The 22,746-nt window shown below is 42.1% G+C and overlaps 3 protein-coding genes across 3 annotated transcripts; 2 read left to right on the forward strand and 1 right to left on the reverse strand.

Moving 5' to 3' along the window:
* Window positions 1-788: 788 nt before the first annotated feature.
* LOC146633967 (sterile alpha motif domain-containing protein 3-like) lies at window positions 789-16,211 on the reverse strand. Its single transcript, XM_085352672.1, has 9 exons — window positions 16,118-16,211; window positions 3,753-3,948; window positions 3,504-3,665; window positions 2,935-3,022; window positions 2,680-2,844; window positions 2,183-2,389; window positions 1,793-1,949; window positions 1,555-1,631; window positions 789-1,076 (listed from the first exon to the last, which is right to left on the reverse strand). Exons 1-9 carry the CDS (start codon window positions 16,209-16,211, stop codon window positions 789-791), a joined length of 1,434 nt encoding a protein of 477 aa, XP_085208798.1.
* On the forward strand, window positions 5,082-8,438 carry LOC146633968 (uncharacterized). Its single transcript, XM_085352671.1, has one exon. It carries the CDS (start codon window positions 5,898-5,900, stop codon window positions 8,103-8,105), a length of 2,208 nt encoding a protein of 735 aa, XP_085208797.1. The 5' UTR covers window positions 5,082-5,897; the 3' UTR covers window positions 8,106-8,438.
* Window positions 12,560-14,667, forward strand: LOC146633969 (uncharacterized). Its single transcript, XM_085352880.1, has one exon. It carries the CDS (start codon window positions 12,562-12,564, stop codon window positions 14,665-14,667), a length of 2,106 nt encoding a protein of 701 aa, XP_085209006.1. The 5' UTR covers window positions 12,560-12,561.
* Window positions 16,212-22,746: the final 6,535 nt, after the last annotated feature.

The raw sequence follows: 22,746 nt of genomic DNA on the forward strand, positions 1-22,746 counted from the left end.
ATGTTTTATTCAACTGAATCGTCTTACACAACTTTGATACTATAAGACAAAGGCTGACAATTGCAGTGGAGCTCACTGAAAGTCCCAGTTATGTCAGCAAACATTAATCCTCATACATTTCGAACCCACACTCTCAGAAATAGGGGTGCCAAAGTGTACCAAAAAGGGTACAAATGCTTGTCGCTGGGGGTGTTCCTTTTTGAAGGACATTTCTGTACCCTTTAGGCTTGGTACATTTTTGTACCTTATGAAGTTGTACCATCTGAAGTACAATCATGTACTTTCCTAAGACATAAATGTACCTTCAAACTATAGTACAGAAATGTTCCCTTGAAAAGGGTACAATAGGGTACCTATGAGGGTACCCCCCCAGCGACAACCTATTTCGTACCTAAAGAGACAAAAATGTACCCCAATAGTCCAAAATATTTGGTTATTTAACCATTTATTTTCAATAATAGAATCACATCAAAGCATTTAAACAACCACAGGAATACATTCTTGATTACATTCGTATATTGCCATAGGACATGTCAAGAAAAATACATTCATTTAAAAAAAGTAAACAATCACATAAAGACATTAAACACCTGAACACAATGTTTTGACGGATCACACATGGCGTTGAAAAGAGTGATACTTGGAAAAAGCTGCCTGGCAGTCGTTTATTCCACAAGTGATGCCGAAATGAGGCTCATGTGCGTGTACTAACCCAACATGTGTAATCAACTTCCTCAGAGTAAATGCCCTTTTTGAACATTTTGAACATTTGTGGAGTGGGGGCATATTTAATAGAGTTGGTTAAGTACCCTGGTGACACTTACTGGCAGGGGTTTGTCTCCCTGGTCTCCTATGTTGACAATGCAGTTCTGAAGTGTTTTCTTGAAGTATGCAGGGTAGGTCATGTTGAACACGAAGAAGGTGGAGAATGCTGAGATGTAGGCCTCATCCAGCGAGCAGCATGAGCAAACATCCACTCCTTCAACTGTGACAACACAGCGACACTGTCTTGAGAGGGCAGTTGTCCAACTCTTATCCTTCATTCGAATGGTTGGGTATGGACTCATGGGAGTATTCTGCAGAAGAGGAAGAAAAACATTAGTATACAGTATGTTTAAGCAATATGTGCCAAGTGAATTTTCAACAGATTCCTCAAATTACCTTCTTTTTTTTGCTGCAAAACAAAACTGTCTATTCTGATAACCTGTAAACATGGCCCCTACTCCAAACAAAAAGCTTCTTGACCAGTGACTGTTGTGGTAGTGTTTGATAAGCTGCTAAAGTTTGACATAATATTCAAGGGCAAAAGCAATCACCCCTGACAGTGACAGTACCTGTGAAGAAGAATTTCCCTAAGGGGACAATAAAGGTCTATCTATCTATATAAACACCAGACAAAACCCAAGAGCACAGCAGCACTGTGGATTAACAGCAGTGTTTCCCCTACATTAGCTTAGCTGTGATGCTGAACCGCAGCTGAATTCAGCTCCATGCCAACAAAACACCGAGAATGAAACTTGTGGCCAAAGGCTATGCATTGCATCATGCATTTACCTCTCCAAGGATGATGAAATCTTCTATCTTCTCCTTGAAGATGGATGGCAAGAGAAGTGCCCCCTTGAAGTCAATTCCTAGGTCATACAGATGCAAATGCACTTCATTAGATTTTGATAGCATGCAAATTCCCATTAACATGCTCTTGACATGGCACTATGGTACATCAATTATCTTTGGAAGAGAGAGCAAATGAATTGTCACAAAATTTACTATTTGTATGAGGTCAAATTAGCACCTGTAATGTCTTCAGCCAGTGCATTCTCTCTTGCCTCCATGTAGACCTTCTTCAGTGGCAAATCCTTGGTCATTTGAAGAACAGCAGTGAAGTTTTCGCTAAAGCGGCGACAGATGTTGTCTTGGCAGGGATGCATTAAATCAACCTCATCACACAACTGGAAATGAAAAGAGCAGAATAGACAAAAGAATGACATTTTACATTGAGGATTTAAACTTTTGACATGTTTAAAGACACAGACTGGAGATAAATGTAAAGTGCTTTAACCATTGAACAAAAATTCTAAAGATAATGAACAGATTGATTAATCAGTTAGTACAGAAAATAATAATCAGATTTAGAGACAAAAAAATCATTAGCCGTTTCCCCAATCATCTTAACAATTCTTACCCCTGCAGATGTCCCCAGGAATGGATATCTCTTTAATAGGTCCACAGTACACATTCCTTCAGCTACCTCTCGACGTCTCCATGCAAAGGTTTTTGTCATGCGGTCTTTCACCAGTGCTGTGTCAGGATGTAGCTTCTTGTGCTGATCATTTAGCACCTTGATATGAGCATCAACGGAGGCTGCATCTTCCCCCACAAAGCACGAATCCTTTGTCAAAGCAGATATCAGTATTATCATAAGTAAACTCTGATAAGTTAATGTTACTCGAAATGCGGTAATTTGTACACCAAATGCTTTGAAAAAAATGCAAAAATGTTGAATAGGAATTGCAAGTTGAGCTGACTTTTGTTAAATCAACTGTGAAGTTCCTTTTTCTATGTTAATGTTATCTGTTAACATGTTTCTTTCAATTAATGTTTACTTTTAGCTTTACAGTGAACATAATAAGACTACATATGTTACCTTAGCTCTTAGAGGCTGAGGGTGTGAGGACTTACGAGAGAGGGCTTCAGTCTCTTCAGACAGGAGCTGCTGGATTCCTCTGTGGTCCGATGTTTCTGCGTGCGTCCAAACTTTTCTTTAACCCGGTTCACTTCTTCGTTGCTGATTAGGGGAGCCCGTTCTGCTTTGAACTTTCTCTTGAGTTGGCTGTGCCAGGTGTCCTAGTTGTTTCAAATGTATATAAGTAGTTAATTATGGTTACTTTATATTAATATAATCTATAAAAGAAACAAAAAAGGAGAGGTACTCACATAACCATTTCCGTGTACATCTCTTAAGAAAGGATACTTCACAATCAGGGCTTTGATGACCTGGATGTAGTCTGAGTGGGTTGGGTACCTGTTTCAAACATAAGAAAAACAACCCACAGTACACTGATTACTCTTATCCTTTCCTGGGGGCTTTTCTGTTCTTCAATTCTTCTAATCATATTGTTATTACCGTAAATAGTATGTTGTAGACCAATGTCAAATCAATGTAGCTAAAGTTGATTTTAATTTCTTAAAAATGGGCGTGGACAAACAGCCACACCTCTCCCAAACTTCATTAATTAATTGACTGCAGTCCTGAATTATTAATTTACTCTTGAGCAAATTCGAAAATGAACACTTTGGATATCATAGTCCAGACAAGGTCTGGAGACACAGGATGTATGGTTTTACCACTATTGCCAGTTCATTGGAACCGTGTGTCACGCCAGACTCGAACGCTGGTCTCCAGATTGGGAGGCAGATGGGCTAAGCATTTGTTCTCTGCCTCTCTTACAACAGCAATATTAATATTAAGAAATTAATGTAATTATTCAGAAAGGAACCCTTACATTGTGTACTGTGACAGCATTTCATAAAGAGTCCCAATTATTTTGTTTCGGTACTTCTGTTCTTTCTGGACTGGTTCTTTGAGATCCAAGCGACTCTGGACATCTTGTGGGAATTTTGGAATGGAAATAACTGCAGGCAGTCTACGGCAAGAAGGTATAGAACTGCAATACAGTAGGAAAACAGCATTAACTAGCCATTTTGCAAGCACTTAAATGCATATGCAAATTTAGACATTTATCACAACCTACCTCTGGTTTGCTTGGGACACTGGACCTTCAACTGTACCTTCAAATGGGTCGACCGGTTGTAAAGTGATGATGACTTCCTTGTAGCGGTTTGTGAAGTCTCTGAACTTCAGCTGCTTTTTGAAAGACTTGTCAAAAAGATATGCAACCATGGTCTCAGTGAGTCCACAGTCTACCGTCTCTCCATCTACATCGTTATCTGAAATATAAAGTACAGTATGAAATAAAAATAAAACCATTTTCAAATTTAGTTTTAAAGTGACATTATGGTCAATACATAATAATAATAATAATAATAATGATAATAAGCTATCATTGTGAATCTGTCTATATTCCCCAAAAGGAAGTTACAATTAATTCTCTTGATTAATTGTTAATATAAATTAACTGGTAATATAAAAATGTAAGTAAGTGTCCCTGCGCAGAGCTTACAGCTCTCATATTCGAAAATCCCACTAAGTAGGTGGAATGGTACAAATGTGTACCTTCCATTGTTTAAAATCCCTTTGAGCGGGAAACAAGTTAGATGCGATAAATTTTGCTTAGAAAACGATTTTGTTAATAGCTATATTTACATACTGAAGAAAATATAATCCGATCAAACATTATTCAGCTTTAAATATTGTTCAGCTTTAAAGTTACTGTGCAACTGTGTAATAAAAATGTGTGCTCACGACTTTGGCCTTGAGAGCGATAAGAAGCGATCGCCTCATCCTGCAGGTGCAAGATATCTGCAAGCGAAGAGACTAGAACACCCAAGGCCGCTTTCCTTTTATGGAGTTGTTTTTCTGCTAATGCAGCACTTTCCTCACAACCCCCTCCTGTAAGTTTTAGAGAATATATACCTATCCTCACAGCAAATCTTGGGAATCTCCTGATGTGAGCTGTGTTGAGAGATTGTCTCTGTCTCAATAAAAGTTCACTGATTCCCCATCTGCTGCAGGTGTCCGGTTGTCTTCATTCTCCGCCAGCCTGGTTAAGTCAATTCCTCCTTAACATCTAAAAGAACCTATTTAATGAAGGAAGACGGGTTCACTTTGTGTTTAATATTATTCTATTGCTGTTGTTGTTTTTTTTTATATCCTTCAATTGGCGTCACGGAACAGGATCCGCTCCAGGTCAACTGGAACGGATGGGAGGACTTCGGCCGTGGTCTGAGTGAACGGAGTTTGGACAAAAGCTGTGTGCACACAAAAACAAGGTAAGCAGACCTTTTATTTCTGCTATATTGAACATTATAAAAATACTTAGTGTCCAAACTCCTAGTAATTCATAACCAAAATTGTCTGGCTTACTTAAGGCTTGTTGAGAATCAGATAAGTGAATAAGAAATAAGTGAATAAGTGAATAAAGATAAGAGTGAACTGAGGTCTGACCACGGTTGCAGCCGACGGGTTGCTCTCCGGTGTCGGATAAATACCTCAGTGCAGGTCTGGGACCTTGAAAGGGTTTATTAGTAACGCCTTTCTAAACAAATTAAAAGGTTAAAGGCCTTGAGAATATTTTTTAGTAATATTCTCTAAACTACAGAAGGGTTAGGAAGGCCCAGAGGACTTTATTAGAAAAGATCCTCTAAAACTTAAAAAGGAGAAGTACTGGTTGGAGTCCAAAGGAGGGGTCCCTTTGATCAATAGGAGAAAACGGATCTCTTCTTAAAACCCCGATGATTTTAGTGTTTTAAATGTTTTGATGTTCTGTTTGATATTGGACACACATAAATACACGCTGAATGCTTGCTGTGGAACACTGGGCAGGACAGTTTGGTTCTCCGTTGTTCACAGATTACACAATTAAAGGAACTAGGTTCCTCTTTTGGTTAAAATAATACACCACACATAGAATTTTTTTTTTTACACATTTATTACATACATAAGGAGGGTAATGAGTGACTGCAGGTAATGTATGAAGTGTGAATGAGACGTGTGAACAAGGTGACAACCAACTAGCACCCCTATCAGGAAGCTCTAGGCAAGGTTACCCGCCAGACTCCGGTTTGGTAGAAGCTTGGTAACACCTGAAGGGATATTTCAGTGCTGACTCACCTTTAAAGCAGCGCCCCAGCTGTTAGTGCCTAACAGAGGCAGAAACCCAGCTGGCCCAAATTCTCCTTTAAAATCAATAAAAGAACACTCCTCCATTGACAGTAAAATGGATGGAGAATTAGATCGAGAAACTAATGATGATGGTTGGGGTCCCGGTGTTATTCTTAGCACATTGGGAGAACAATTAACATGTGTTGAGACAGTCATCAACTCCACACACCAGCCTAAAGAAGCAAAAAAGCAGAAAGAGTCATTGAGGAAAACAGCTGAAAGGTTAATGAAAGAAAAGGGAAAGGATGAGGGGAGTAGTGGTAATTGGGGAATAATTTGGCAGAATAAGGCTATGCAGGCAAAAGAGAAAGAGGAAGAAGCCAACTCAGCAGCAGCAGGTGCAGGTGTGATGAGCGGGGTGAGACACAGAAAGGAAGCAGATAAGCACGCAGGCCGCAAAGCTAAATTTAATCACTGGGTGTGTTTATGGGAAACTGCAAAACCACACATGAAGAAAAATAGGTCTCAGCCACCTCCCTATTCTGCCTCAACTCCTCCCTCAGCAGGCATATATCCGGTACTTAATATCTCTGGTGGAATAATGACTATTGGAGAAGAACCGCCCGTAGCTCCAACTCCCATAGATACTAAGCATTTTTGCCCAGGAAGCTCCTCTCTGTCGGCGACATCCTCAGCTAGTAGTAGAGCCCCCTCCTCTATGTCCCATTGTTTTGGAACCGGATCTGAGGGCCTAACTGACCCATTTGCGAGCGCACCATTTGCGGTTCGAATGAACAGACAGGAACCCACTGAACAACAATTAACTGATCTAGAAGCAGCATTACGCAGCTGCTTAAATGAACATAGGTCAGTGGTCCAGGTGAATAATCGTGTTGCGTCAGCCCCTCTTTCCCGGTCCAACCCCTTTGCCAGCACTCCTGTCGCTGTTAAAGGAGATCTGACCGCTACTGCAAAAACTGAGCCTGGCACTTCACCAAATGTCACAGTTAACATGTCTTTGGTGGGCCGTCAGGATCCGGAAACACAGATGAGTTTAGCCCACGTTTTTGCTGACACTGCTACCCCACCAGGCGGGGGAAAAACTGAGGATACTGATGATGAACTCAGTGACCTTAACAATACACCCCTCTCTACCTCTCCCAGTTTAGGATATCAGACTAGATCTAAGGGCCCTGTGCCTCAGCCTCCAGGCATGTTTCCCCTGGTCCAGACTAAAGCGCAACGTACACCAGTGTATCAACCTTATTCATTCGGAGATGTCCAGGCCCTAGTGGACAAACTCCCTGACATAATGGAGGGAGGGAATGCCTGGTTGGCTGGTTTGGATAAATACACAGCTGGACAGGACCTCGCACTGGGAGATTTTAGAGCTATTATAACTAGGTGCACATCCCGATCTCAGGCAGCGGACCTGGAACAAAATGCGGGTACTACCATGCATGAGAACGAGGTGCCACTGATGCAGGCCTTGAGGTTTATTGGACCGGCCCTGCGCAAACAATTCCCACCCAAAAATCAAGGCACCTTACAGAAATTTAAATGGGAGGGAAAGCAAAATCCCACCCATTATCTAAATCAGGCTGTTGAAGACTGGGTGAACCATACAGGTCATCACCCCAGTAGGACTTGTTCACAGAGCATGTGGTTTAGAAGGGCGGTGCTGAGGGGCATTCCGGAGTCAGTAAGCCAGAAAATGGAGGATAATCCTGATTTGCAGGACTGTGACTTTGCAATCTGGAAGAAACATTTGATTTTTAATCTTAACAAAGTGCAGATTAAGTCTGATGATAAAGCGGAGAGCGTCGAAGATTTACAGTTGCAACTGTTGAAGGTTCAGCTGCAGAAAGCTAAAAACGACCTGGGTGGAAAAGGTGACAAGCCTAAAAAGCAGCTTGTGGCCGCTGCGGCTCCCCCTCCTGGTCCAGTTGCCCCTGATTTGTATCCGAACCCATGGCCAACTGATCCACAGCCCCCCCAGTATGGTGCTTATCACTCCCCGGCCCCTTATGGGCAGAGAGGTTCCCCATTTGGAGGAAACAGAGGTGGTTTCAGGGGAAGGGGTCAGATGGGAGGTGGTAGGGGAGGCCAGATGTATGTTTGTTTCCGGTGTGGACAACCTGGACACTGGGCTAAAGCGTGCCCTTTGAACCCGGCTGCTGGAAGAGGCAGGGGAGCCCGTGGTGGGCCCTATCAGCATCCTGGCCACAGAGGTGGACCTCGTGGTGCTTTAGTTGAAGTGCCCCCGGCCCCACAGATGCCTGTGATGGGGTGGGAGTACTACGAGGGTGGTCCCCAGCTATAGGACACCCCACAGACTGCCCAGGACGGTGAAGGGACAACGGCGGACCCTATGCTGTCCATAACTGTAGATAGAAGAAGAAGCAGCTTTTTAGTGGACACTGGAGCTACGTACTCCACCATTAAGGATGTTGCTCGTGAAAGACTTACTGACACAGTGATTACAGTGGTGGGCATATCTGGGGAACCTAAAACTCTGCCTTACACCGTGCCCCTCCCCACAACGGTTGGAGATCAGACCTTGTTACACAGCTATGTTTGTTCAAAACAGGCGCCTGTGAATTTACTGGGAAGAGACTTGTTGATTAAATTAGGAGCCACAATACTCTGCTCTTCACAAGGCCTAACTGTGACTCTCCCTACTGGGGTTGTACTTCCCTGCTCTGATGGGCCAGAGGGAGGTGGTCAGTTTCTACTGCAACCCTCCTCCTGTTTGGCGGACTCTGCTGACATCTACTGGGCATTATTGGAAGTTGAAACACCTGCTGAACCAGGAGTTTGTACTGCTTTTAAGCAATGGCGGCCGTGGCTCTCACTCCTACATCCTTATGTCCCTCCCCCTGACCCACCTCATGTTACACTGTTTTATGACAGGCATGACACCACCTGGTACCAGCACATGTTCCAAGAGCAGTGTGAGGGGCGGGCTTGGTCTCTGAACATGTCGTGCATTTTTGCGGCACCGGAGGGAGTGGCAGCAGCGGTTACTTTTACAACAGATCAATTACAGTGGTACATGATGTCTGATGAGGCAGCTCCCCATGTGTCACTGGCCTTACATCCTGGACACCAGGCTAGGGAGCTGGGTGGAATGGTTAAACGTTCCCTTGCGGCCACTGACTGGACACCTACAAAACTCCCACAGGTTTTGTTTTCTCCATCTACCAAGACATACCAAATTTTAAATGATTGCTTTAATTCCTCAACACTGCAACATAGAGTGGTCAGCGGGTCACATGGCAGAGAACACACAGACCACTGTGATGCTGCGCCTTTACTCGACTCTCTTCCAGATTGTTTGTGGTCCCATGGACCCACAGATGTAGGTTTAGTTGATGTGGAGCCAGTCTCTTTTCAACTGTCATCTGCTACCCCTTTGTGGCAGCCTCAGTACCCACACAGACCGGAGGCTGAGGCTGGGATTGCAGAAACAATTTCTGGTTTGGTCACTGCCGGTGTCTTGGAGCCCTCCTGCTCTAAGTGGAACACGCCCATCCTACCCGTTGAGAAAAAAGGCACGGGGAAGTTCAGAATGGCACATGATTTGAGAAGGATTAATGCCTTACTTGGCACTCCTACTTTGCCTGTGCCTAATCCTTATGTTGCCTTGACCAACCTCCCACCATCTCATGCCTGGTTCACCTGCATTGACTTGGCTAATGCCTTTTTCTGCCTCCCACTTCGTGAGTCACTGCGTGACATTTTCTCATTTACATTTAGAGGCCGACAATGGCGTTACACTCGCTTACCACAGGGATTTGCCCTCTCCCCAGGACTGTTTAATCAGTGTTTGAAAGAACTTTTACAAACCAGCCCACTACCATCTGACTGTATGTTAATACAATATGTGGATGACCTTTTGCTGTCTGCTCCCACGGCTGACATCTGTTTGGAGGCCACCAGAGTGGTACTTCACCACCTGGCCAACACAGGTTTTAAAGTGAGCAAAAACAAACTACAGATTGCAAGAAAACAGGTTTCTTTTCTAGGCCGCATGGTCTCACAGTCCGGTATTTCCTTGTCCCCAGAACACAGGAACTCCATTTTGCACCATCCAAAACCTCTAACTGTAAAAGACATGTTGTCATTTTTGGGCCTGACTGGTTACAGCAGGACCTATGTCCCAGACTATGTTGGCCTTACTTCCCCTTTGCGCGCTTTGGTAAATGAACAAGGCATGAGAAACCTCTCTGCTCCCCTCTCATGGACTACAGAAACAGAACAGGCGTTTATAAAGTTAAAACAACAGCTTTCTGTCGCCTCTGACCTTGCTGTGCCAGATTATGCTTTGCCTTTTCATCTTGATGTTTCTGGAACTGGAACCCATATCAATGGTATCCTGTTCCAGAAAAAAGGGGGAGAGAGAAAAGTGTTGACATATGTAAGCGTAATGCTTGACAACACTGAAAAACGCCACCCACCGTGCACACAACACGTTTCTGGACTTGCAAAAATCATTCAGAAAACAGCACACATAGTGATGAACCACCCACTAAAAATTTTGACATCACACAGTGTGGTGGCCTACGTCTCCTCACAGGCCTTCACACTCACTTCACTCAGGCAGAGACGCCTCAGTACCATTTTGGAAGCACCACACATCACCTACTCACATGAAGGCATAAACATGGCTGATCACATGGGATCGGGGGAACCACATATGTGTGAAGAGGTTGTGCAGGTACAGGAGAAAATCAGGCCAGATTTGCAGGCAGAACCTCTAATGGATGCAGAAAAAGATTGGTTCACAGATGGATGTTGTTTCAGAACTGAAAGTGGAATGTTGAAGGCTGCATGGGCAATAGTGGAACAGACAGACATGAGATGGAAAACAGTGAAAGCAGAGCAGTTGACAGGACAACAGTCTGCACAGAGAGCTGAACTGAGAGCGGTGATTGAAGCCTTAAGGATGGGAAAGGGACAGAAAGTGAATATATACAGTGATTCAGCTTATGCTGTGGGAGCAGTGCATGTGGAGCTCAAGCAGTGGCTAAGAGCTGGTTTTTTGACAGCCAGCGGAAAGCCTATTAAACATGAGATAGAAATGAGGGAATTAGCGGAAGCACTGTTGTTACCTGTTAAGGTGGCAGTGGTAAAATGCAAAGGACACAGTGCCGGACTAGACTTAGTGGCATTAGGTAACAAACAGGCCGACTTAGTAGCTAAGCAGACAGCTGGTTACTTACCCTCCCTGATTATGGTAATGGACCCAGAAGCCACACCCCCTCCAGAAAGACCACCCATACAACTAGGCCTAGCCACAATCAGAGAGTTACAGGACAAAGCCAGCCCCCAGGAAAAATCATTATGGGTAACAAGAGGGGCCACAAACACAGATGTTTGGCGTGGCCCAGATGGAAGGCCCATTCTACCGCCAGGGGTCAGACAGACAGCAATGGAAGAGGCACATGGAGTGGGGCATGTGGGACCTGCACAAATGATGAGGAACTTAGCCGCCTGGTGGCACCCTTATCTAAAAGACATGACAAAATACATGGTTAAAACCTGTAAGGAGTGCAACCAATTTGGAATCAAGCCCGCCTTCAAGCCAATAGCAGGGTACTTCCCCATCCCACTTTGCCCAGGGAAAGAAATAATCATTGATTACACAGACATGGTGGACAGAGTAGGTAGTTACAGGTACCTGCTGGTGGCTGTGGATGCATTTTCAGGTTGGCCAGAAGCCTGGCCGACAGCAAGTGAAAACAGTAGAACTGTGGTGAAGTGTCTGATTAATCATTATATACCACAGCATGGGTTTCCCGAGGTCATAAGGTCGGACAATGGTTCACATTTCAGGAACCACGATCTGCAGAGGGTTGAAGCCGCATTAGGTTTGAAACATAAGTTTGGCTCAGTTTACCACCCCCAGTCCCAGGGGAAAGTGGAAAGGATGAATCAAACTCTAAAAACTAAATTGGCTAAAATCTGTGCACAGACCAAATTAGATTGGGTTAAGGCATTGCCTCTTGCATTAATGTCCATAAGATGCTCAGTAAATCAAACCTCTGGTTACACTCCATTTGAGTTGGAGCATGGCAGGCCTTTTCCTGGCCCCTCCTCTCGCCTGTTAATGTCGGATGAAGCTGATTCAGACCTCGATCCGAGGACATATTATAACATGCTCCGCAGTTTTGTTGCCCAGTATTCCTCACAGGTCGCTGAAAGAAACCAGCAAGAGCTGAAAGAGGCGGCTACACCTGGAATGGACTACGTCCTCCTGAAAGTCACAAAGAGAAAGTGGGCTGAGCCTCGCTGGACAGGCCCTTACCGCATAACAGAGCGGACCTCCCACGCTGTCAGGCTCGAAGGGAAAGGTGACACCTGGTTTCATTACACACAGTGCGCTGCTGCCACCGAACCAGGAAGAACCTTGAGAGAGGTGCAGAAGGACCTGTCAGAAGGAGCTGCAACAGCATCACCAACCACTTGAGGGAGCCAAAACTCAACCTACAAGCCGGCTGGTTACAAAAGGGGGTGTTCTTCATACTGAACTAAACATTTTTATTTTTCTATTTTTAACATCTTTTATGACTTTGCTTTTATATTGGCTTGAGTTTTTAAGATTTACATTTTACATTGCAATAGTTTTAACCGCTGAAAGCTCATTTAAAGTTGTGTCACTGATACTTTTTGTTGCTCTTTAACTCCTAGAACACGCCCTTGGCGAGGTGGGGGGAACTGGACCACCTTTCTCTGCCCCATCATCCTCTATTAGAAGACACCCAAGCTAAGTAAACATGTCTTGGCCCTTTCCCCCTGAAATGACAGGCAGGCAAAGATGTTGCGTCTTTGTTTGCTTCCTGGCCCTGGGTCTCATTCCCATTGGCATAATCCTGATCTGTGAAGGGCCCCCGACACTTCTGACACCTTCAAGTTCAAAAGCTTCGCCCCTTTCTGACAGTCCCAATCTGACAAATGTAGCCCCTAGGGTCTTGCCCACCACTTCCTCTCCAGTTTTGCCCACGCCCGATCGATTTAGAAAGAAACGAGACACGGTTACCTCCTGTACCCCAAGTACGACTAGAATGATTACTCTCTGTGTCCCCAACAATAAAAGTTGGGTAGTTGAAATAGATTTCGCTAGCTTCCCAGTCACTCCCGTCACCAAAGACCAAGGGGGGGATCTTTTTAACCTTGCAGTACATCTCTCCTCCTCAGTGTGGTATATAACCCTGGGAGGTTGGCATCAGTGGAAGTGGTCCAGTTTAGTGTCAGAAACGGACCTCGATTGGTCCAAGCACTCTAGGGGTCAGGCTTTGCACTGGAGAAACCAAAATATGCTCAGAATAGCAAAAAAACCGGATCTTTCAGGCTTAATTTTTACCCTAAAGGATCTGGCCTTGACCTCCTGTCAACAATTTATACTTGCCCCTTGGACTGATCGCACCGCCCTGTATTGGCAAATGGAAATATGCCCTAGCGTTGGTGCAGCTCCAAGCTCTGTAGTTAAAGATGATAACCCCACCTTTAATGGCCCTCCGGTGACATATACAAACGGGGGGAGAAACGGCCGAATACGCATTGTAGACACAAATAAAATGTCTAAAGATGACCTCTTCCAAATTCTAACCGGTATTTCTGGAGCAACAAACAACTGGTTACTACTAGCTGAACAAGCTGCTGACAAGACGGCTTCCGACTGCATAGTTTGTATGGGAGCCCGCCCCACTTTAAGAGTTGTACCGGCGCCAGTCAATAGTGCATGCCTCCTGCATCTTATGAACAATACAAAACGAGGTCATTGCTCATATCTGGAAAACCACTTTCCTAAAACTCAACGCTCGGTCTCTAATAAACCACCTTTCTTTTCTTCAGATGTAGCTGTGAACAATTTCACTTGTATTAACCTGACTGGCAATGCAGTAAAACTAGGTAGCTTGAACTCTTCTTGGTGCACTGAGATGACGGTTATGAAACCAAACTTCCGACCTACGGCTAGGGCTGATTTGTGGTGGTGGTGTGGCAAAAACAAGTTATATGATGGTTTCCCTCGGGATGCGTCAGGTCTTTGCGCTCTCATAACTCTTATTTTACCTGTTTCAGTCACTCCAGTAGATCTCTCTATAGAAGTACACGAAGTTGGCCTCCCATCCTCCTCTGAACGCCGCTCTAAACGTTCTCTAATCCCAGGTTCAGCTCATAATCCAACCTATATTGATGCTGTAGGTATACCCCGTGGGGTCCCCGATGAATATAAACTGCGAGACCAGGTTAAAGCAGGATGGGCCTCGATACTTTGGATGGTTGAAATAAATGCGAATGTAGACAGAATTAACTACATTCACTTTAATGTGCAACTGTTAGCTAATTACACTCGAGATGGTTTTGAAGCTGTGCATGCACAGTTATCTGCCACTTCCCTAATGGCTTTCCAAAACAGGGTCGCAACGGATTTTCTCCTCGCAGAAAGAGGCGGAGTCTGCAGCCTTTTTGGTCAGGAGTGCTGTACCTATATCCCCAATAACACAGCTCCTGATGGTTCCCTCACTAAAGCTATTACTGGTCTCACAGCTCTTACTGTTAAAATGAAGGAACACTCGGGCGTTGATACTGCCATGTGGGACTCTTGGCTTAACATGTTTGGCAAATATAAGGCCCTTGTAGCTTCCATCCTAGTTTCCATCTCAGTTTTTGTTGCTGTCCTAGTCACCTGCGGTTGCTGTTGTATTCCATGCATTCGATCCCTGTTCCAGAGACTGATTGTTACAGCTTTCACTCCTGAGGATAAGGATCTCGCCCGGCAGATGCCTTTATTGGCTAGTCAACTTCCCACCTCCTCGCCAACGGATGATGAAAACTCTGATCGTGAGGGTGACGACCATTATCGTCTTTCTCTTGTTTAAATTCTTCTAGAATGGTTGTTTCTCTGTGGTGTTTTGTATTAGGTTTGTTATTAATTGTTTCCCTCACCCACTTCCTCTTGAAGGATATATCTGGTTGAACTGTGTCTGGTCGGGTTGTGAGGGTTAAGCGATGTTCTCAGGGTCTCCGGACTTAAGCCTGAGCGAATGTGTACTCCCACCACTGGATATAAATTGTTTTTTTCCACACCCCTTCCTCACGTTTTACCATATTCACTTTTGAATGTCCTTAGCAGTTACCGTTCTGGGTTTATTTTATGGTTGATTTATTCTTTCACATTTTCACGTTTATATCTCTCATTATTATAGTATACTCTGTACTCTCCACATTTTTATCATTACTTATGCTTTTTGGTTGCTGAGTTACAGGAACTGTTAATTTTGTGTCACTACCCTGGTTGCACTGACTCGTTGTATCCTTTTGTGCAGGACAGCTGTTACTGCTTTCATCGGGAACCGAGACTGCTTGCAGCCGACCCCTGGGCAGGGTGGTGCCTGGACTCTTTTCTCCTCATCTGCAATGACAGATAAAGACAAATGATAAGACCCGAGGAGTTTTTCGAGCCAGGCTTCGACACGTCTCTGTGTTCCTTTGAATGTTACTTATTTTTGTGTGTTGACCCATTTAAGATGGGTCAAAAGGGGGATTTGAAGAAAATATAATCCGATCAAACATTATTCAGCTTTAAATATTGTTCAGCTTTAAAGTTACTGTGCAACTGTGTAATAAAAATGTGTGCTCACGACTTTGGCCTTGAGAGCGATAAGAAGCGATCGCCTCATCCTGCAGGTGCAAGATATCTGCAAGCGAAGAGACTAGAACACCCAAGGCCGCTTTCCTTTTATGGAGTTGTTTTTCTGCTAATGCAGCACTTTCCTCACAACCCCCTCCTGTAAGTTTTAGAGAATATATACCTATCCTCACAGCAAATCTTGGGAATCTCCTGATGTGAGCTGTGTTGAGAGATTGTCTCTGTCTCAATAAAAGTTCACTGATTCCCCATCTGCTGCAGGTGTCCGGTTGTCTTCATTCTCCGCCAGCCTGGTTAAGTCAATTCCTCCTTAACATCTAAAAGAACCTATTTAATGAAGGAAGACGGGTTCACTTTGTGTTTAATATTATTCTATTGCTGTTGTTGTTTTTTTTATATCCTTCAATACTAGCATGTTTTGAGAAATTATTGATTTTTTTACATTGTTGTACACGGTTCGTCACTATTTATTGATAAAACACTCGAATACCGCGGGCAGACAGACGTTGAACATTCCACCAACAGTCTAAATAGTCCACATTTGTACCTTTCTTTGTTTAAAACTTAGCTAACTGCTAGCTTTCGCCCATGTTAAATCTAGCTCTTCGGACTTTCGCTAACTCTACTGTAAAATTACACGTTGTAATTTTTATAAAAACACAAAATCACACCCGACTTACCTCTAAATCTTTGCGCCTCGTCGTCTGACACATCAATGCCTTCTTCCATCAACCTTTTAAGGAGCTCCTCCGTGGATAACCCCCTGAGAGTCATTTTCTGCATCAACGCTAGTCAGCGAGGAGGCGGAGCACTCATCGCTGCTGCCTTTTCGGCCTTTGGGATTAATGCGCGTTGCGAACTTGACACATGAAAATACAACATTGTGGTATTAATGCGCAGTTGTTTAGAAACCGTTATGCTGTCTTGGCGAACTATATTTGTAACTTACAAAATGTAGTCACCGTAACATAAAAATCTGCTTGACATTTTAACTTCCAAAGAACCTCGGTTTAACTTGATGTTGCAAATTCCATAAAAACCTCACAATTAATGAACAATTCTAGGATGTAGTAAAAGCAAAAAAGTAAAGTCCAAACATAACAGTAAAATGATTTCACGTTTTTGAAAGATTTAAAACATTAAAAAATTATAACTGGAACTTAAAATGGAAATGGACCAGTTTTTATTTTAACATCATTTGGTTGTGCCTGCATGTCATTGTGTGTGTGTGTGTTTTTTAATATAATTTAACATAACTTACACAAAGGTAGGTTACAGATATTCTTTGCATCATAGGATAATTTACGTAGAGAGGAGAGGACCAACAGATTTGATTATAACATGTAGCTTTTATGAGCACACTCACATCTCATATGAATTTTACAATTAACCAGGCCCATCCAGATTTTCCCATGCTGACCCATTACCACATTCTGCCACTGTCACTGCAGTACAGGTCAAAATGGTACAGATTTGTACTTTATTTCAAATTGTACCTTTAAAGGGGCATTTCTGGACTTTTAAAGACCAGTATTGTACTTTTAAGGGAACATTTAAAAAAAATGTACCTATAGGTACAAAAATGTTCTTCTCTCGTACCTCTATTTCTGAGAGTGCATGTAGAGTAACTTGTCATGCATTTCACATTGATTCTTTGTTGCTTGCATATAGCTGTAAAGCGCCTCTGCCAGCTACAAGCCATTAAGCTGCACCCATTTCACAGGCAGAGAGAACAGATGAGCCTTGTTATGTCTTTACCTTCTCTCTCAAGATTTCGAGGGTGTGTTTGAAATCATTCAGACTTAAATAACTGTACTTCCACACGAGGAGAACTGATGAAATCTGACATTAAATGGGTGATTTTCTCTCATTTGCAGAGAAGATTGTTGTTTTAAGTGTGCATTAACATATCATTTTAAGCTCTTAGCACGTAGTGTTGAAAAAATGCCAAAATGAGGCATGCATTAACACACACTACCCGTGTCTTCTTTGGGTCTGTTCTAAATTTTTCTCAGCGTGGGGATATTGCCAAAGTTTAAATGCTTTCTATAAAATCAATAACTGTGCTGGAATAAGCAATGGATTGCAGAAAATCCTAGATGCATGAATTAATAAAACCATAAACATCCACATTAATCATATTCAGTCTTTAGAAGCACCAGACTTGTTTAATGATCAAAATACTTAAATCTTCAGGTTATCTGTCTATGATGAGCTGAAGAAAGTCTCATCTCGCTATAACTTCAACCACTTCTAATTGAAAAAGTCTCTGTGTGCCATAGCTTAATTAATTTTAATTATCCTTTTCTTTATTTTTAGCCCTTATCTACGTACTACACTTAAAATCAATTATATATTTTTTTAAATGGTCTCTGTGACCATTTCTTTGATGTATTTTTGTGTCTTAGTGAGCTGTTGTTCAAAGCAGTCATAATGTTTGAAAGTTGCTATTGATATAAACTTACTTTGGATGGCTGTAGCTTTCTGTTTGTGCCAAGTTTGTCATCTTTGAGGTTGTGTGCTTAATGTTAGAAATTTCTGATGAAAAGATCAATACTTCTTTCATATCTGTATTTTACAAATTCATAATAAAAATATGAATAATATTAATAAATGTCTGGCTTGCAGCTCCTCGTTAGCCCTGCTATTAGCACATTTTCTCTATGTAACCCAAGTGTAAAAACAATAATTTTAGCTATTGTCACTGAGTAATGTTTCTGGGCTTATACCATGAATCAAGTTTAACATACCTGTAATATCTGAAATATAATTACAATTGCTATTCTATTAAATTAATTAAATATGTTCATTAGTTTCTGTAAAACTGTTTTGGCCTTTTTCTTTCATCTGCAACCCAAGAAAACATAAAAATGGCAGCAATTAAAAGATGTGGGTGCCTTGTTTTAGGATGATGTCACTGTATTAAGGTTTATAGAACAATATTGCTTTAAACAGGAAAAAAGCATGAATAATGTTGCTGCTTAAAAGTTCTGTTTGTTGATTGAGGCTCAACAGAGAAAGACAAAAACTGTAGAATATCTTTCAAATGTATACACTCACTTACTGCCTGCTCACTGACATCCAGCGGCTTTTCCAGGAACGGACACTATTTTCCAGAGAACTGATTGCTCTGTAGGTGGTGATTTCATACCCCTTGATCTCTTATCTACAGTATTACCTGCTCCTGAGTAGGTCTGCTGTGCAAGTTACCACTTCTTACCTCAGTAAGAAGTGAAACACCTTTGTAACCTTACGTTTTCTCAAATCCTGTTTATAATGCTGTGTTTCTTTTACCTCAGAAGTCGGATGTAGGAGCTGCGAGTAACGTCACTCCCAAATTGTTCACTTTTGAGAAGAATAGCAAAGAAAAGAAAAAATACAGATTTGTTTTGCTCCCTAGCAAGGTGAAGCCATTCATGCGTCACTAGAAATACAATGCCTCTTCTTTTTTTTTTAACAGATGCTGTATAGAGCCTTCTTGGAACTTTGGACTTTTTTCAGTTCAGTTCAATTCAAATTAGTTTCATTTACATAGCACCAAATCACAACGACAATCACCTTAAGGTGTTTTAAATTGTAAATAACGATCCTACAATAACACAGAAAAAACCACAACAATCAGACTAACCCCTCCAAGCAAGAGCTTGGCGACGATGGGAAGGAAAAACTCCCTTTTAACAGGAAGGAACCTCAGCAAGAAACCGCACAACCAGGATCAGGGGAGGGGAGGCATCTGCTGCGACCAGGTGGGGTTGAGGGGAAAGACAATGTGAACGAGACGCAGAGATTAATAACAACTAATAATTAAATGCAAAGTGATGTATAACCAAAGTGAAAGCAGAGAGTGAAAAGATGTGAATGAAGAAGAACTGCTCAGTGCATCATGGGAAGCCCCCAGCTGTGCAGGCCTATTGGAGCATTAGTAAGGGAGGGCAGAAGAAAGTCTGAAAACTGAAGGCTCAAGCTTGTCTACTGTTTACATGCACTGCGGCCATCTTGGATGGTGATGTTGGAGATGTGCGACTTCTCCAAATTGGGACTTGGAAGTCTGGATTTCCAATTTCAAAGCAGCAGTAGTGCAGACCTCAGTGAGTTCTGTTTGTCAATCAGACAATCCTTAATTTGTCCCTAAATATGTGACACAGAGTGTAATACTTTGTTTGTCATGACCATTGTATGTGCGCGGTTTTAATTCATTATGTCTCTAGATCTATTTTAAATAACCCTGTTTGTCTGTTAGTTGTCTTCAGTGTTTTTTGGTACATCTTAGTTTTTCTTTGCATCTTTGACCTGTCCCTGCCTCTGTGATACCCTGATTATTCAAACCTGCTCCTAATTACCTTGGTATATTTACCCATTTATTTTCTTCTGTGTCCTTAGTTTGTTTTTCTCTCTCTCACCATTTAGTTGTTTTTAAGTCTGTCTTATCCTTTTTTTTTAAATCTTCAATTTGCTTTAAACTTGTATTTTTTTATTATTCCTTTCCTCTTTGTCTCAGCATCTACATTTATGTCCTTACACTGAACTACATAAAAAGCAGAATAGTTTGAAATCCAGATAGATGCCTCTCTCTCTTAAAAAAATAAAAAATCTTAAAACCAGTGAAAAACATTGATGCCCATTCTCCTTTGCATAAAGAAATATACTGCGCAGTCAAACAATCAAAGGCTATGAGGAAGAGTAATCGGGGCAGAGAGCTGGTTGGAGTGAGCAGCAAATATCTTAAAATATTTAATATGTGGGTTGGGGGTTGAGGGTTGCTGAAAGGCGAGACGGTAAAAGATAAGAGAAGGAGTTGGACTGAAACTGACTGAATGAGCCCATTTTCTCTGAAAGCATGAAAGTAATGACACAATGGAAATGCTTTAATAAGTCACATTACGCTAAAGCAGAGCCAGTGTGATTGCAAAAACCTTTGCTACAATCTAAGCTAATTTCTCTCTAGAATTCATCCCAGGCAGACAGAGGCAATCTCAGTGGCTTTGCATTTGCTCTGATTATTGTCTCCTGTTCTCCAAAGTAAGGCCATTAGTTCCACAATTACAGAGAGTTATATTCAAAAATGATTCCCCATTCCCCCCCCCCCCCCCCCCACCCCCCCTAAAATGCCTACACATTAAGGGTCAATGAGGCATTATATCAACAGAGCACGTCCTCATCCATGTTTATGACACTGATGGCATTTTGCTCATACCCTGAAAACAATCATGGCAGCTTTATAGTTCCATTTCATTAGAGATGCCTTCATAAATCTCAACCTTACATTACTGTGGCTCAAATTGCAGAAACATTTAATGCTGGTTATCAGAGAACATTATTTGAATGCACAGTCCAGAGCAGTTTGTTGTGCATGGGGCTACACAGCCACAGACCAGTTATGGTACCCATGCTCACCCCTGTCCAGCACCTAAAGCTCCAACAGTGAGCATCAGAACAGGACTATGGAGCAATGGAAGAAGGTTGCCTGGTCTGATTAATCATGGTTTTTTTTTCATGTCTTTGGCAAGTACTACCTACCTAAACCAGACCACGTGGACTCTTTCATGGAATGGCTGTGACCTCTTTCAGCAGGATAATGTACCCTGCCACAAAGCTAAAGTGATCCAGGAATGGTTTGAGGTGCACAACAACACGTTTGAGGTGTTGACTTGACCTCCAAATTTCCAAGATCTCAGTCTGATTGAGCATCTAAAGGGATATGCTGGTCAAACAAGTCTGAGACCCATGGAGACCCAACCTCACAACTTACAGGACTGAAAGAATCTACTGCTAACATCTTGGTTCCAAATATCACAACACACCTTCAGGGGTCTAGTGGAGTCCATGCCTCCACTGGTCAGGCGTGTTTGGCAGCAAAACCAACGCAATATTATCGCAGATGGTCATAAGTTTATGCTTGGTATGCTTTTATCATATTCCAAAAGTATGAAAAAAGAAAAGGCACTATATAAATTATCATGCAATTCATACATTATATATTAGGACATAATAAAAATCATCTGGTCTTTAGCATGTCTTAAAATTACTTGAATACAATCTCTGATGAACACAAAGCACATGGCATATTACACACAGTCATTATTTATTGTACTAGGTGTATGTGAGAAATTATTGGCCAGCAGTAACAGTATTGAGATTACTAGTTCAGATGTTCTTTTTTTTTTTTTTTTTTTTTTACTGGGAGTTAAGTTTATGTTTTTTTAAAATGATATTTTATTCATTTTCACCACCTGCTCAGTCTAAAAAAGTTTTCCGAAACTATGAGCTTCTTGTAACTGAGGCTGATGGGCTCTGGGATTTAGTAAGAAGAAGAAAAGTAGTGGAAGTTTGGGTCAGTGGTGGTCATTTGGCTGAGCTCCTTTTTTTTTGCTAAGCAATCTTGAACATGCTGCCAGGCACATTCACATAGCTGAAAAAGGTCTTAATTAACTAGTTCCAGACTACATTTATCAGGGATCCTGGAGAGTCAGTCTGTTATCATTGCGTACCTCTGCTTCTCCTTTGGGAAGTCCCTTGGGCACAGTCCTGTACACTGAACTGACTTTGTCTGTGATCCCACTTTTAAATGGAGAGCAGCGGGCAGAGCATATTCCTCTGACAACCCTGAATAGTTGCTCGTCTTCCAAAGCTGCCGCCTCTGTAACAGTTTGTCATGTGTTCTCTCAATGTTTTTATCAAAAAAATTAAAAAATAAATACAAATGGCAGTTTAGTTTTGAGCAGATTATTTGCAAATTTTAAATATTGCATTATATACTGACTTAAAGTACAGATTGTTGCTAAAAGACCGTTTACCAGATCTCTGTAAAGGAGGGGTTCAATGTATTTGGCAAATATGCTTTAGAGATTTTGAATTTCCCCCATTTTGAATTAAGATCAAATTACGATTTTTAACAGTATTGATACCAAGGATTCTATCTTTGTCTCCTCCAGCTGACACAAACTCAGAGATTGACACCTGGTGTGGTTGTATGGTACTGTATCCCATCTCCTTCAAGGTTCAAAAATGTGCATTTCTAGATGTATTGAGTTGCTGCCATGTGATTGGCTTATTAGATATTTGGGTAGCACTTTCTATCACAGCACAGTAATAAAGTGGTAATAGTAGATTAACAAGGAAGAAACACAATTTGATAATGTGGTATATTCTAAATTGTTACCATGCATTTATCAAAGTAGTAACCAAGTAATATCATGGTAACAGTGGTTACAGTTGATTTTATGTAATTGGATAATGAGGGCCCAAGAACTGGGGGTTATAATGTGGAAATACAGCTCGGTAATAAAGTGGTAATAGTAGGGTAACAAGG

Source organism: Diplotaxodon limnothrissa, linkage group LG4 (genome assembly GCF_057381915.1).
Source record: "Diplotaxodon limnothrissa isolate DT_005_m linkage group LG4, D_limnothrissa_male_GT1.1, whole genome shotgun sequence".
Classification (NCBI taxonomy): Eukaryota; Metazoa; Chordata; class Actinopteri; order Cichliformes; family Cichlidae; genus Diplotaxodon; species Diplotaxodon limnothrissa.

Coding starts and splice junctions, on each gene's coding strand:
- LOC146633967 (XM_085352672.1), bottom strand. CDS start 16,211: ATGACTCTCAGGGGGTTATCCACGGAGGAGCTCCTTAAAAGGTTGATG. Junction 3,023..3,503: donor ATGCTGTCACAGTACACAAT/GTAAGGGTTCCT, acceptor TGTTTGAAACAG/GTACCCAACCCACTCAGACT. Junction 1,950..2,182: donor TCCTGGGGACATCTGCAGGG/GTAAGAATTGTT, acceptor TTTCATTTCCAG/TTGTGTGATGAGGTTGATTT.
- LOC146633968 (XM_085352671.1), top strand. CDS start 5,898: ATGGATGGAGAATTAGATCGAGAAACTAATGATGATGGTTGGGGTCCC.
- LOC146633969 (XM_085352880.1), top strand. CDS start 12,562: ATGTCTTGGCCCTTTCCCCCTGAAATGACAGGCAGGCAAAGATGTTGC.